Here is a 14,934-nt window from a genome sequence, read left to right as displayed (position 1 = left end):
ACAATCAAAGGGTAACTTAAAATGTCCCACTAATGAATTTTTTTAATTAATAAAGATCGCAGAAATGTGTTTTGATAATGTTCATGGCAACAATTTGTGCAAAAAAAAGCGGATTTTTGAATCACTGACTAAAATTATTTGCGGAACTACTGAAAATAAATATCCAGAAGAAGTTATATACTGTTTTGTCAGGACAAGAACGTATATGCGTATCAAGTATTTGAACAGGAAATATTTTAACGAACAAGACCAAAAACGCAAAGAAAGAAATAAGATGAGGAAAACTACCCTCTAAGATTTTTCAGTGTGATAGTGTCCACATTCCTTCACCATAATATGTATGTTCATAATTTATTTACGATGTTTTTTAATTACTATATTTAAGAAAAGCATTTATTGTGAATATCACAGCAATTATGTAGGGCTTAAGGTATTTATTGTATTCCAAATATTGAGTATGTCATTTTTATTGCCTTTATTAAAAATAATATATATGTTAACAATGTAACAAAATTGCAATATTTTTGTATTGCTATTGCAATTTCGTTTCTTGTAAACATTATTGTAGACTTTTTCATATTGAAATTAAATTTGCTATAGGGTTGTTTGTATTTTAATTTTACAGTTATAAGATTTTTTATATGTTGTTTACTGTTTACAAACATTTGAAAAATATTTCCTTAACCATATTTCCATTTTCATGGCAATAGTCTTGTTAGCTTTTCGGGTAACTCTTCTACATGGATGATAAGATGGCGCGACATCTAAAACATATCACACCACCTTTACATAACTATAAAACTAAGAGGTGTTTTCTTTACATAATATTAAAACACCATGTTTCCTTGTGGCGTAGGTGATTTAGAATTTACATTTATCTAGAAAAATGGGCTTTCAGAATGTTTTTTAACACACAGTGTTTCGGAAAGTTTTTGAAGAAAAAAAATTGACTACCCGTTTTATTTTTTTGCAGCTGAATTCGGGCACGTGCATGAAATATAATTAATCCGTAGGAAGCGCAATGGTTTAAAGTATTGATGTTGAAGATTTGAAAAGATTTATTGAAATAGTGTGAGAGAACGAGCGAGTTGAGTGAGAAGATGTGCGGGAGTGGAGAGGTTAGCTCTCAGCCACATGTGCGCAGTTACGGACAAAAAAAAAATCCATTCCGCCTCCCCATGGCGAAGGATGAGTGAAAGAGAAACCTGCTAAACCTTCCCCTCCTCCGGGCACGATAGAACCTTATCGGCTGTGTGTTAGAGGGAGAGCGAGATACAATCTTCGAGGTTTTGTTAGTTACCGCTAGATGGCAGGCCGCAGAGCGACCACCAGCGACACCCTTCCCGTATGAAGGCCATCTCGCCACTGACGAGCTGGAACTAAGCTCCTGACCTCCCTACATAGTAACGGTCACCCACATAGGCATCTAGACTCTTTAGTGGTCATATGATACAAAATTCATTGTTTTCGGGCCTGTGACCGTTTTTTACCATGCACCAATCGCCTTAAAAGCACGGAAGGTCTTGTCAAGCTTCTCAGACACCGGCGTGCAGCTGGGTTAAGGCCGTTCACGGTAAGGGCCGGCCGTCTTCGAATTAGTGTCTCGGCTTAAAAAAATACGGCACTGCCTAGCCATTAGTTCACGGTCATTTAACAGCCGAAGAGAGAAAGATAAGATAGTGCTGACCTTGCACCTTCCCCCCTCCCCCTCGTACATCCGAATGCCAGCCAGACATGTCATTCGCCAGGCGCCTGCCGTGAGTTGGCGGGTGGAAACAAACAAAGGGAGACGGGAAGCAGAAGTCAGGACATCCCCCTCAAGTTTAAAGAGTGACGAATGTGACAGCTGAAAGGGGGGCGACACAAAGTGTCGGTACAAACAGCGTTGCAGAGTTTGGCGGCCCACGCGATGGCTTGTAGTGTTTGCCGGCCGCCAGCCCGCGTGACGTTAATTTTAAGCGCTGACAATTTTTACTTTTTTTCCTTCTCTTTTAAATCGTCCCGGATTGTCCGATTCCTGAATTAGCGCATCACGGATTAACGAGGTTCTACTGTATTGTACTTTTAATTCGTTATTAGTATATAAAAAAAATTTTATGAAGCATGTAGGTACTGATTTGGGAAACTTATTTTATATTCATGAACATGGATGCATTGTCGCTACATTGGCATTAAATAAGGCATAAATCACAGATGTATTCTCAGAATATGCTAAAAAATAAAATAAAGCACATTTAGGATCTAGACTAAATATGAATCTTGTTTTTTTTTTTTTAAATAACTTTACTGAGAAATCTGTTACTTAGTAATACCACAATAATGCCGACTTTCATCACAAGTTATGGTCGCACATGTAGTAATAACAATGAAATAATGAATGACAAAAATTAATACATTATACAATTATTATTTTAATCGCTATTCAATTTTAAATATTCTGATACACATTCTATTTATGAATTTTTTAGGACCAAGTTTGGTTTGTGTAGACTACCAACGTTAAAATATGTATTATCTGAGAATTCCATGATGGCCAACCAATTAATTTGTTAGCCAATCATTTTGAGCAACATAAAAAATAACTAATATTAATATAAAAATTTTTAATGGGTAAACTAGAGAAAACACCCCGTCACTTTTAACTTCGGGCATATTAATCACTATGCTTTAGTGAGGCTTAATTTTAAGACGCACGACAATATTTATTATGGCCTAAAACCATTGAAGCCAAGATGGCGCCTTTCATTTTCCATTAAATATTTCAGGAAAGCGTTTACCTTCATTTGGGACTTTAAACAAATGTCAAGTAGGTAACTACAAAATATTGTTCCGTCGGATGTTGAATTTCGTTTACCGATTTCCGTGGATACATGAATCACTGTACTCACAGATAATGCCTGAATGCCTTAAATCTACCAAGTCGGATTCTACAGCAATTGATGAAGTGACCAGATTCTTACATGTTCCTACAGTTAACCCAGAAATAAACATTCACGAATACTGGAAAACTGTCTGCGTGTTCACCCAGGCTACATAAACTGTCCAAAAAATATTTGTGTTCACCACCTGCGACAGTGTTCTCTGAACGTTTGTTCAGCACTGCAGGAAACATATGTGACCAAAAACGGAATCGTCTTGATCCAGACCATGTCAAAATCCTTGTTTTTTTAAATAACAATTTAAAGGGTTAAATAATTCTGCATAATGTTTAATTTTTTCTCTAAACATATAAATTATTTTATAATTAACCCTTGAGAACTGGATTCGGATTCGAGGGGTGGATTCGAGGTACTGTTTGGGATTCGGATTCGAGATTCGGATTCGAGAAAAATGGGATTCGAACCATCACTACTTTTTACCTCTAATTTGTTATTATATTTTGAAGGCTTTTTATGCCAAATGTTTTAGTTGATTGTAGTCTTTTTTATGTAAAAATGTTTTACGTTGATTGTGCAATATGGAAATAAATAAAAGCCGAAGCATCACAAACAAAGATAGAATAAAAATACCTATGTATCAAAAAAAAATATTGATATACAATATTATGTTTATGTTATCTATCTTCTACTTTGTTACTTTTATTATAGTTAAATAAATTCTTTACGGACATTACTTACAAATTTTATTTTAATGTACTTAAAGTAACTATGTATTGTTTGTATGTAGCTTAATTGTATGTAGCTGAACTAGTGTGTACCCATTTTTGTTTAAGTAATTGCTAAATGACTATGATACTATGATTTGAGCGTTTGGATTTTTAGCTTTTACCCGCGGACAAACACCCCCCCCCCCCCACCCCCCATGTGAAAGCTATTGGTACGGCCGTGATGTCTTGTAATGTTTTCTCACTTTAACAAACACACTCACACACAAACACACATAAACACAGAAACACACACACTCACACACACTATGTACTTATATTATTAAGTACAGGATATCTACAGATATCTGTTGCACAAATTCGGTATTTTTCCAGGACAGTTTATTAAAATAAGTTACAACTTTTTTTATATTACAGGGTCATTTTTATGTATACAAATCAAGATTAAAAAAAATACAAAACAGATTGACTATTTGCAGCAATGTGCTAATGTTTATGTCAAAAAACTAAAACATATTCGGAGATAATCTCCACATTATTTAAGTGGACAGTTTCCAACTATTTTACTTACTGTATGACTATAAACTTATCGAGGCGACAAAAAACAAAACGTACTTTAGCAAACTGCAACTGAATATTAAAGTTTTGTGACTTTCAGTATTTACTGCTTATTTTGTGACTTTCGTAACCAGTCAGTTTTGTTACTTTTTTGTGATTTATGTGACCTGTAGACACCTTTAAGTACCAAAATTGAAGGTTTTTTCCCCAATACAGTTTTACTTTGTGTGCAATCTCTGTACCTTCTATCTGGCTCTCAATTTCACTTCTCTTACATATAATTTTCCTATCATTTTAGGTTTCTTCCAGTCCTTCCACAGTGTGTGTATACTCTTAAGATGCCAATTTTCAATTGAGTAATGTTGAAGGAATAATCAAGAAACTAAAGGTAAGGAAATATTATTTACATGAGGGTCCAGTTAAAAAAAAAAGGTACGAAACAATCTGTCCATCCCTTCCATGACTGGGTTTATTTAGCCTCGACACTTCTGACTTTATTCCCCATGGTATGCTGGCCATCACCATAACCAGAGCTTTTTTCTGCTGGAACACCGGAACGTCGTTCTATCCTTTCCACGGGGGAGGGGGGGAAAGAGAAATATTCTTCCTTTCAGCAATCTCAGCTGCTGGCAGTAAAAAGTGGAATGTGGTCTAAGTAATTTATTGTTTGCTGTAGAAGATTATAATAGGTAGTAACCTACGTGTTCTCTGGTTGCTGGGAATGATTTTCAGAAATCGTTCAATTTGTGTTTGTTTTGAGAATAGGCACAGAAACGGAAGAGATGTTTTGATGATGTCTTTTTTGGTTTTCATATATTTATGTATTTTGGGATTCATATTTTAATTTTTATTGCTAAGAGTGCATAAACCACTAAAAATTTCTATTTATCAAGCATGATTTCATTTACAACACGTGTTTCAATCAATAAAGATTATGGATTTATAGCAAGTTTGTCAATATGTATGTAAAATTGTCTGAAAATTGTTAATTTCATTTAATTATAAGGTCCTCAAAAAATTAAGTAATAAAAATTTAGATAAGCTTAAGGTATGAAAATTTTATTTTTTGCTCCATTACAACCACACAACTGCCTAGAGAAGCAGAGTCCGTTTTAAAGTCTTAGTCTAACTCCTCCTCTTCGGAATATTTAACTCCACAGGCCTTAAAGTTCCCTTCTTACAAAGGAATGGCCTAGATGCTGTACTACACTTTAAAAAAGTTTGATTACATGCTTTTGCCACAATAACCAGAAATTGTGTGTTTTATTGGCGGAATATTTGGTCCTGTAGCTATGCAGAGGCTAAAGGGGACAGGACCTCCAGGATTATAGTGGGCTCTGAACCACTTGGTTACAGAGTCAGTGCTCGTAAGTCGGAGTTGTGTCGGGGTGCTGGAGCCAAACCCAAGACCCCTGCCACATGAGCATCGTGTGTTAATGACCATGACCAACGAGGACCCATGATAATGGGAAATTGTGCTGTGCTATGTGCAAGAACGCTGGAAGAGAAGGCAATCAAAAATAAATAACCGAGACAATGAATAAAAAGGAGATAAGATGTGAAAGAACCTTCACTGGAAAAAGTTATATTTATTGTTAGCAAGTTTTTTTTAGCATTAATAAAAATTTTGAGGTATTGCACGAGTTACACCACCTTTCATACCACGATAAAGACCTGACCACAACTGCTGCAACTGTGAATTTTCAGAATGCAACTAGGGGAGTCAACATTCCGCCAAACAAGACACCCAAAAATATATAAATATAATGTATCAACGCTCATCACTGTGACTCACTGACTGACTGTAACACTGTGAGATAGTGCCTACCTGCAGAATGCCAGCGTGTGGCGGGAAGTCGCAAACCAGGAGTCTGAGGCAAGCATTCTGCAGGTAGCCACATTCTATGTTTTACAAACAGCAACACTTTCATAATTGTTTTTTTTATGTGTGTTAAGAAGTGCATTTGAATTTTTCACTATAAGATGGCATTAATAGTTAAATTGGTTAGCTTTTAGTAATTCTTTTACTTTTCGAATTGGATTAATTAACTTCGCAAAGTAAATACATATTAAACTTATCGCTGAAAAGCAATTTTTATCACGCATGTCATTATAATTCATTAAATATTCTTAAATGAGACAATTAACATGCAATGTAGTTTTTCAAGAGGTTCTTCATTAAAAACAATTTTTTTTAATAATTTCATACAAATACAAATAATTTTCATTTGCAAAATATTGAAGAAATTGAATTTCTAATAAATATTTTATGTATATTAAAATAAAGTGATAGTTATATTAATCAGTTTTCAATACGCTACTTAAGCACCTTGCAATTAACTAGTTTACAATAAGATCAGGTATTTTCTTAGGAAGTTACACAACTCCTAGTAATCAATGAGCATTAAAACATTATAAGCTAATAACAAAAAATTTCATACAGTACAGTGAATAATGACTTACTAAAGTAATGATGGATGTCAGTAGCTTGAAATTGTAAAACTTGCTTCTTGTGATTGAAGAAATTTTTGTAGACTCTCTGGCCTCCAAAAAGCCATATATCACTGTCATCTGTGATTGTACCATCGGTCAGTGACATCAAGTCCAGGAAAGCACACTGGGCTTCCGCCTCCATAGGAGCAACTATATACGGTACACCAAACAGTTGTAGCAGCTCCTGGAAGATGTACGTGTGTCATTCTTTGCCAAATATTATTTTGGGTTCAAACGCTAGGAATAAAGTTAAAAATAACGTTCAACTGAAGTGAAAAATATATTGCTTCATGTGTTAAAATATACAACCTAAACAGTGCTGAGTCGATTCTTTAAAATATGCTGATTTCAATTATTTGTTTTGGTAATGGAAAACTTGAATTACCAGTTTGATAAAAATGAAAATAAAAATGACAATGTAAATGCATTTAAATAATACACTAATGAGAGTGCATAAGCTCTAAGTATTTAAAAAGACTGTATTAAAAATACTGTTACGAACTAGAACAAGGCCGGGACACGTGCAGGTGCAGAGCTGGCTGGCGACTGCCGCAATATGATATGCGCCGCGCGCGCCTGGAAGATAACAAGGATTGTCGCTTTCCCCCTCCTTCCCCTAATTCCCCGCGCGGCGCCCTGCCTTTGACACGTAACTGACACCAGACAGCTGGGAGTTACACGAGTCACCGACACGTGTTTCGAGAGCTTTCTACCGTCGTGTCGGCGCGGATTGACGCGACTGGCCTCGGCCGCTCTCGTGAGTTCTGGAATTGCGCCGGGGCCTATATATATGCCCGAGGACGCCGGTCAGGAGTCAGTCGGAGAGACAGTGGAGTTCAGAGAGTTCAGGCGGCAGCCTTCCCGCGGCGGAGCTTCCGGGGCGATAGTGCCGCGGGTGCGGCAGAGTGGCGAAGTCCTTGGACGAAGGTTTCAGGACAGGGAGTGAGTGAGTTCAGTGGAGTCGGGAGTTTTCCCGCAGCGGAGTTTCCGGGCAATGGTGTCGCGGGCGCGGCGGAGTCCCGAGCGAAGTTCTGAGCGAGGCGACAAGCGGATCCTCGGCGAAGGGGAAGTGTGTCGGCGGCGGCGGAGTGTGGCGACGGAGTCCCGGGGCGGAGACCCACGAGGGGTGCTGCGGTGAGAGTTGCGCCAGAGGTGCAGCCCAGCGAGGAGTGCGGTGTGAGAAAAGCAACATTTTTAAGTGCAATTGATTATTGGCCATTTTAGATTATTTGAAAGTGACATAAGTAGTGGCAATAAATAAAACTGTGTGTGTGATAAAAATCTTTAGTTGGGCTATCCTTTACGAACCTGCGGTAAATACTTTAACTTTATTGAAAATAATATTTTTAAATTTTTTTTATGAAATATAGAGGAAACTTGCTTAAAAACACAACTGAACATGTATAAATGACATTATATCTACATTAATAACAGTACAACTTGTTTATAGCCCTTCACTATTCTTCAGAATTCAATTGTTTGACATGAAATAATAAACACTAAAGTATATGAACACAAAAAACACCAATTGAAATACCAAAAAGTAATGAACCCCAAATAATGTAGCTTGTTCACTACTGCTGCACCTAATAAAGCAATTGGTCTCCTGGAAGATGCCAACGTACCTGTGCTTCCAGGTACATTTGATCGGTTATCGAAGCCGCTATACGATCCTGTTTGCCTCTTTCAGCCACCAACGTTGTCTGTTCCTCTTCCAAGTTCACCTGCACATTACGAAATGCCAGGTATGCTGTACACAAAAATTTCTCCACAACCTTCTGCACTTATTTTATAGCTAAAAATATACAAGATGGGAAGAGGTTCAAAGAGGATGAACCAGTAGATGGAGTTATAGAATGGAATCATTAATACAGTAATAACTTTAATTAAGCCCATTTGGATCCATGACTGTGTTGCAAAAGCAATTATTCTAGATTATCGAATGTCAATATAATATTTAAGGGAATATCAAAAAATCTAATATACAGCACAATATTATATTTAAAACATTTGGTAATATCTGCTCTATGGCTGTATACTGTTTGTACACTGTTGTAAAAATAAGCAAAGTGATATTTTGCTCGCTATAAAACCAACATAAACAGGGATAAAAACCTGAATGTGAGTGACTTGATTGAAACCAGATTGTAGGATGTGCCGGATCAAAGATCCCAGAATTGAAGACCTCAGACTGCTCAAAGAACTCACTTAAAAGCATTCATCTATCTCAGGTAAATAGTTTGAAATTCCTACAAGACATTCTGCATTTAGTAACTGTTTGGGATAGAAAAACATTTATTACAAAGTACCAAAATGTCTGAATTTTTTAATTCAAGTACACAGTAAAAATAGATGTCACTATTTCTCAAAAATGTTAAGGATCAAGATATTCCTCAAATATCTTTAGCTTCTCACTCCTCTAATTTGTTTTTGACAGTGTCACTGATGTTCAATAGTGCAGCAACTACATTTTGAATAGTACCTTGCAGAAAGAGATGCTCTCACAAAACCTTACCAATGAAGAAAAAATATTGCAAACACAAAGTCGACTACGTAATGAACATAAACCATGAGCAATTATTAAAATTAAAGATCCAAAAACCCTTAACTATTAAAAGATATAATACCTCCTAATACTAACTCAATATGAATTACAGAAGAATAAGCAATTAATGACTTCAATCACTCTTGATGAAGACAAACAAAACTAATAAATAAACCACCTAACAATCTAATTATAATTCAAATAAAATTATAAAAAACACCAGCAAAATTAGTAAAGAAAATATACTTTAAGAATTAATAGGAGAGGGTTAGAGAGAGGAGAAAAGTAAGGAAAGGCTTAAAAGAGGAAGAAAGCAGAATTGCAGTTGGAAGGAAGCAGGAGAAATATCTAAGGATCTGCTACTTTACTAGGAATTGTATTTGAAATGAAAAACAATTTTTTTTAAAATGAGACATTTGGTAAGCAGTGCTGCCAACTTCCATGGATATCTATCAGTAATCATATTCCTGCGTACACTAAAACACACTAGTTGACATCATGGTCATTAGAGATGATAAGGGGTTATGATAAGCTAACGGAGCATTTACTGAATGAATGGGTGCAGGAAACAGTTACATGAGCACAATTTATCATACAAAATGTTCATAGACATACAATATTTTAGATGTTTCTAATTTTTTCTGTTTATATAACAAATAAATAACACTCCATAGTTTAGTAATTGGTAGTCTAAACTAGAAATGATTATGAAAAATCTGTAATAACTTGGTAGCACTGGTAAGTATAGAAAAAGAGTATTGTTGGGCTTTTGTTGAGCCACTATTTCTTACACAGAAGTGTGTTGATTGTATCGTGAAATTGCATGAAACATTAACTAATTATTATTCTGTAAAATATTTCCTGTTAATGAACCATCACGCTTCAATTTGTCTCCCATTTCCAGGCATAGGTATTGGGTATTTTCATGCAGAAAAATTTATTCTATCTTGAGCTCCTATCTAAAATTCATACATTCATCAATCACGATCATGGGGAAAATCATAGAAAAAGCAATCAACAAAAAAAAAAGTATTACCTAATTGAAACAGAATATAAAAATTGAATAATTAAAAATAAAAAAAATAGCCACTTTAGGATGTCTAGATGTACATGTATTGCAAAATTAATACTTTTCCAAGGGTTATCGACATAGTGGCCACTGTAAGAAAATCAGTTAAAAATAATATTTGGAACTTTTTTGAAGTGAAACTTCTTTGAGCGCGATGGGCGTAAAATTTCAAGGCAGAATTTGAATGCAACATTTTTGTGAAACATTGCTGTGAAACGTTTCTGACACAAAAAGGATGGAGAATAGATTGTGGACGGTGCAGAGAATTTTTCGAGCCTGGTTCTCTTGAGCGGACCCCATGTGGCAGCGTGCGGCTCAGCTTGAACCCTGCCAAGTGATTTTTGAAAAATTACGGCAGTAACTGTGTCCACAAAAATTATATATATATATAAATAAACTTTTGATTTGACGTTGGTTTTGGGGTCTATTGATCATGAAACGATAAACTATTTTAAAATTTACTTTTCACAAATTTTCAGGTGAATTCATAGTTTTCCATCATTTCGTAACACCCCCCTTCCTCTTACCGTCTGGGCTGGTCAGGGCGGTTGGGACCAACCTGCGCCAGATGCCATCCGACTTGCTGGCATCTAGTAAGGGAATATTTGGGCAGAGGGCAACACAATAAGGTTTGAACTTATTGTTGTGCACTGCACCACGAGCCATATTCTCAAGAAAATTATGTTATTTCAAGTACGTATTATTTTAATTACTTGTGTAAATCAGTATTGTTAAACCGTGTTATAAGAGTATTGTTTTATCTGTGTAACTAAATACGTTTTTTCTGGTATAGGGCTTTTTACGCTTCAGACTGACAGGGTAACTATTTGTCGCGAATTATTATTTGATCTCACATTGTATTATATTTATGAGCCCACGAGCATGTAAATATGTTAAGTCCAACTCAGAATATGCTAGTTTAAAAAAAGTTCAAACAAATTCAGTGCGTGGGATATTAATTGTTTTTATTGAAGTGAAACTTCTTTGGGTGCAATGAGAGTAAAATTTCAAGGCCAAATACTAATGCAATGTTTTTGTGAAACATTGTTGTGAAACGATTCTGACATGAAAAGGACAGAGAATAGGTACTTGGCCAAAGAAATATACCCCTTATGATATACTTATAATTCAAGGTTTGAATTGCCAAAGAAGTTTCACTTATATCATGTGTACTGAGTTAAATCTATGCTTTTTTTTTTGTTTGATAAGTTTGTATAGTGTCCTAATAAAATAATAAATTCTCAAAAGGATTCTATCACTTGTCATAAATGTTTATGAGTTCGAGACCAACCCTATACCCTTGCTGTTCTGCCTCGTGGCATGACCCTCTGTTTAGTGACCATAAACTCTATTTATTACACATGTTTCACACTTCTTGTTTACGCTTTGAAGACTGGACACATCAAGGCTTTTTTTGTGCAATTCTGTTTAAATGTGAACAAAACTTTCTCCAAACTTTGAGTTTTTAATGTAAAAATTAGTCAACATCAAGATGGCCACATAGACATAGTTCAGAGTCATGAGCTTTTACTTTTCACAAATTTTCAGGTAAATTCATAGTTTTCCATCATGTGGTAGCCAATATAAACTGTGCACAACCTCCCAACCACACAGATTGTTACCCTCCCTAACGAGTGTATATTATATTACTTGGTTTAAAACCCTGCGAGCAAGCCATATGACCAAAAAACTATAAAGGTTACTCTAAAAATGGCAGATAGCTAGAGGGATTGGGCAGACAATTTCACTATTCTTCACTTCAGAAAACTAGCAAAGAACATTTAATGCTTTCAATGTTATAAAAACAGTGTGTGTAGTCTGAACGGTCTGAATACCATTTTGTGAGATACAAGGATGTGCATATCCAGTGTACCTACAGATACGATGATAGCAGATAGGTTGATTGACCTAGAGGCTGGAGGAACTTCCCAGCCATTGCCATGGATAAATGGCCATAGTGTGACTGGGGTGTACCAGGCGAGATAAATTTGCAATGGTGTACCATTGCCTTCTGCAGTTAGAAGTGAAGGGACGACATAGTCCTACACCCATAAAGGAAATTTTCCATTGGCAAAAATCCTAGACATGCCTGGGAATCAAACCAGGGACCTTTGGCTCACTAGCAAGGAGCTTCAACCATCAAGCTAACAGATCGGACCTGAATAAATAATTTTCAAAAATATTTCATTATTACAATTGGACAGAATGAGGTGAACAGTTAAAAATAACATATTACTTTAATAACATATGAATTTACTACATTAACTAACCATAAAATGTCAGTTTTATTTATTCTTACTTCTTACCTGAATCAGGCGAAGCTCTTCTAAACTGAGTTTTTCTTCAGGCTTACTTGCAGGAACAACACCATTGCTTGGATTTTCATTTTCTAATCTAGAAGTATTTTTATTTTCTTCTTCTGTACTAACCTCATGTTTGCTTTGTTCATCTTGAGTATCTTCTTTCAAAGACATGTCAGCTGATTCCAAAAAAATTTCAGTTAAATTGCTTTTTAAATGTGCTTCAAGAACTTTTTTCTGTGAGGTTACACTTGATGAAATTATTTCTTGTGCCACACTACCTCCTATGTCAAGATTTTTAGAGGCTACCCGAGATGACTTGTTCAGTTTTCCTACTATTTCATCTAGTTCTTTTGTATCTGCAGTTGAAAACACATCAGCAAAAATATCATCATCCATGGTCACTTCAGCTTCAGTTAATACTGCATCAGTAGGATTTGTCTGTTTAGGCAATGCTTCTTGACTTTCACTAACATTATTCACCTGTTGCTCCATCACTTCGATGAATTCGCCATCAGAATCATCATCTGATGTGACCCTCACACCTTCAGGAGGTACAGCAAAATTGGATGCCATTTCATCCTCATCACTTTCCAAAGAGTCTTTTCCTCCCGCTACATCATGCAGTGGACTCTCTTTATCTGGCGATAAACACACATCAGTCGTGACAATGTGTAGTTCTTGAGCGGGACCGACTTTAGTAGAAGAATCTGCGACAGCCGGGAGACCAGGGAGTTTGTCTGTTTCAATGATGCCCACTATTCCAGCTTCACCATTGGCAGAGGTACCTTCTTCCAACTGTCCTTTCGATTCAGCCTCTAAAAGTTCTTTGCACCTCACTAGCTCAGCTTGAATCATAGCTAGTATTTCCTTCTGGGTGACACCCAAATTCTCAGAGTCAACTTTATTTTCATCGACAACATTGTTTGTTTTTGAAACAGTAGGGGAAACTTCAGGTGAAGCGTCCCCTGATTTTTTAGGACTATTCTGATGTTTTATGATGCTCAAGATTTGCTGTTGTGTCAGGCTGCTGTTCTCCAACATAAAGTCCCTCGCCACCTGAAGAAGTGGGTGGCTCCTTGCAGCATCCACATTTTCATTTTCATTATCATCACTTGAGATAACTTCACTCTGTGATACTACACTCCCTGCATCGAAGGAACCAATATCCTTCGTAACAGTAGGATTTGTCTCTCCGACCTGAAGAGGTGCCTCGCTTTTGCTTGTCCCGGGTTTCTCAGGCGACGAGCCAAGCTCACTGAGTTCACTGCTACTGTCAGCCTGGCTACTCCTTTTAGACTCTCCTTCCTTCGACTCTGACACAAGAAAATAGCAATGCAATTAATTAGCAGTTTGCAAAATAAATACCAAATGAAAAACAATTGCAATCACTCAGTGACTATAATCAGGCACAAAAAAAAGTTAAATACACACTTCAAAATTTTATCCTGTATTTAGGCTTCATTCTTAAGGGGCCTCCCTAGTAGCATCAGAAGTTAGCGGAACACTATGTTTTTAAAATAATGATGGGACTTTATTAATCGACACTACGAATCTGAAAATTTTTCACCCACGAGAAGATAATACACGAATTGTCTGTATACTTTTACATTTTTGTTTTTTTCTATCAAAATATGAAATAAAAAATCACCAACTTGTCCAACTTTGGGGCCATTTTATACTGCTTAGGAGAATGACAGAAAGAAAGTACAAGTCTAGAAAAAAAGATAATTTTTTTCTGAAGAAATTCATGTATTTAAAACATATAGTCATCGCTTTGAATTCCGAGATATCTTTTCCACAATTTCCGCAAATCCTGAAAGTTTTCCACCGTCTCGTGCTGCCGCTCGGCGAAGCCAGCTCGCAGGCCACACAGCTCAGGTAGCCGGGTGGAGGAACACGTGGCCGGAGGGGAGGCAGGCTACCTGTGTGTGCGTGCGTGCGTGCGTGAAAGGGAGACAACCCACAACCGGCACAGGTAAAAGATAATCCCCTGACAGAAAGAAATTCTCAGAATTGCTTTTAGTGTGCCTCGCCTCAGTACCATGTGCTCGACTTACTCTGTGACTATATTCGTGTATCTCTAAAACATTGCTTTTGTTTAAACTACAAATATCCTAAAGCTTACCATACTAGATCATGTATTACGAAATAAAGTATTGAAACTAATCAATCAATACATTGAAAGTTGTCCTACAAACTATTTATTGGTGGCTTTACAGACTCGCTAGCTAATTCGACAAAATTTATATTTAATTTTTAACATGAAAATACACTTCATTGTTTTTCCTTTTATTTTTAATAAAAATTCAAGAAACAATAATTATTCTACCCAATATTTTTTAAAATTTTTTTTAGTTTTCCA

At 36.3% G+C, this 14,934-nt stretch overlaps 1 protein-coding gene across 6 annotated transcripts in view; it reads right to left on the bottom strand.

The window, feature by feature from the left end:
• The window catches only part of LOC134542161 (DNA excision repair protein ERCC-5), a 48,968-nt gene that overhangs the window by 14,855 nt on the left and 19,179 nt on the right, over nucleotides 1-14,934 (bottom strand). For all 6 annotated transcript variants that reach the window (XM_063386186.1, XM_063386211.1, XM_063386193.1 and 3 more), the window contains 3 exons: nucleotides 12,576-13,885; nucleotides 8,281-8,379; nucleotides 6,626-6,839 (listed from right to left, as the gene is read on the bottom strand). In XM_063386186.1, the coding sequence (XP_063242256.1) occupies nucleotides 6,626-6,839; nucleotides 8,281-8,379; nucleotides 12,576-13,885 (1,623 nt within the window). The remainder of the gene's footprint in view (nucleotides 1-6,625; nucleotides 6,840-8,280; nucleotides 8,380-12,575; nucleotides 13,886-14,934) is intronic.

Source organism: Bacillus rossius, chromosome 1, assembly GCF_032445375.1.
Source record: "Bacillus rossius redtenbacheri isolate Brsri chromosome 1, Brsri_v3, whole genome shotgun sequence".
Classification (NCBI taxonomy): domain Eukaryota; kingdom Metazoa; phylum Arthropoda; class Insecta; order Phasmatodea; family Bacillidae; genus Bacillus; species Bacillus rossius.
The sequence above is the reverse complement of the archived record's forward strand: the minus strand, read 5'-3'. Positions and strand labels throughout refer to the sequence as shown.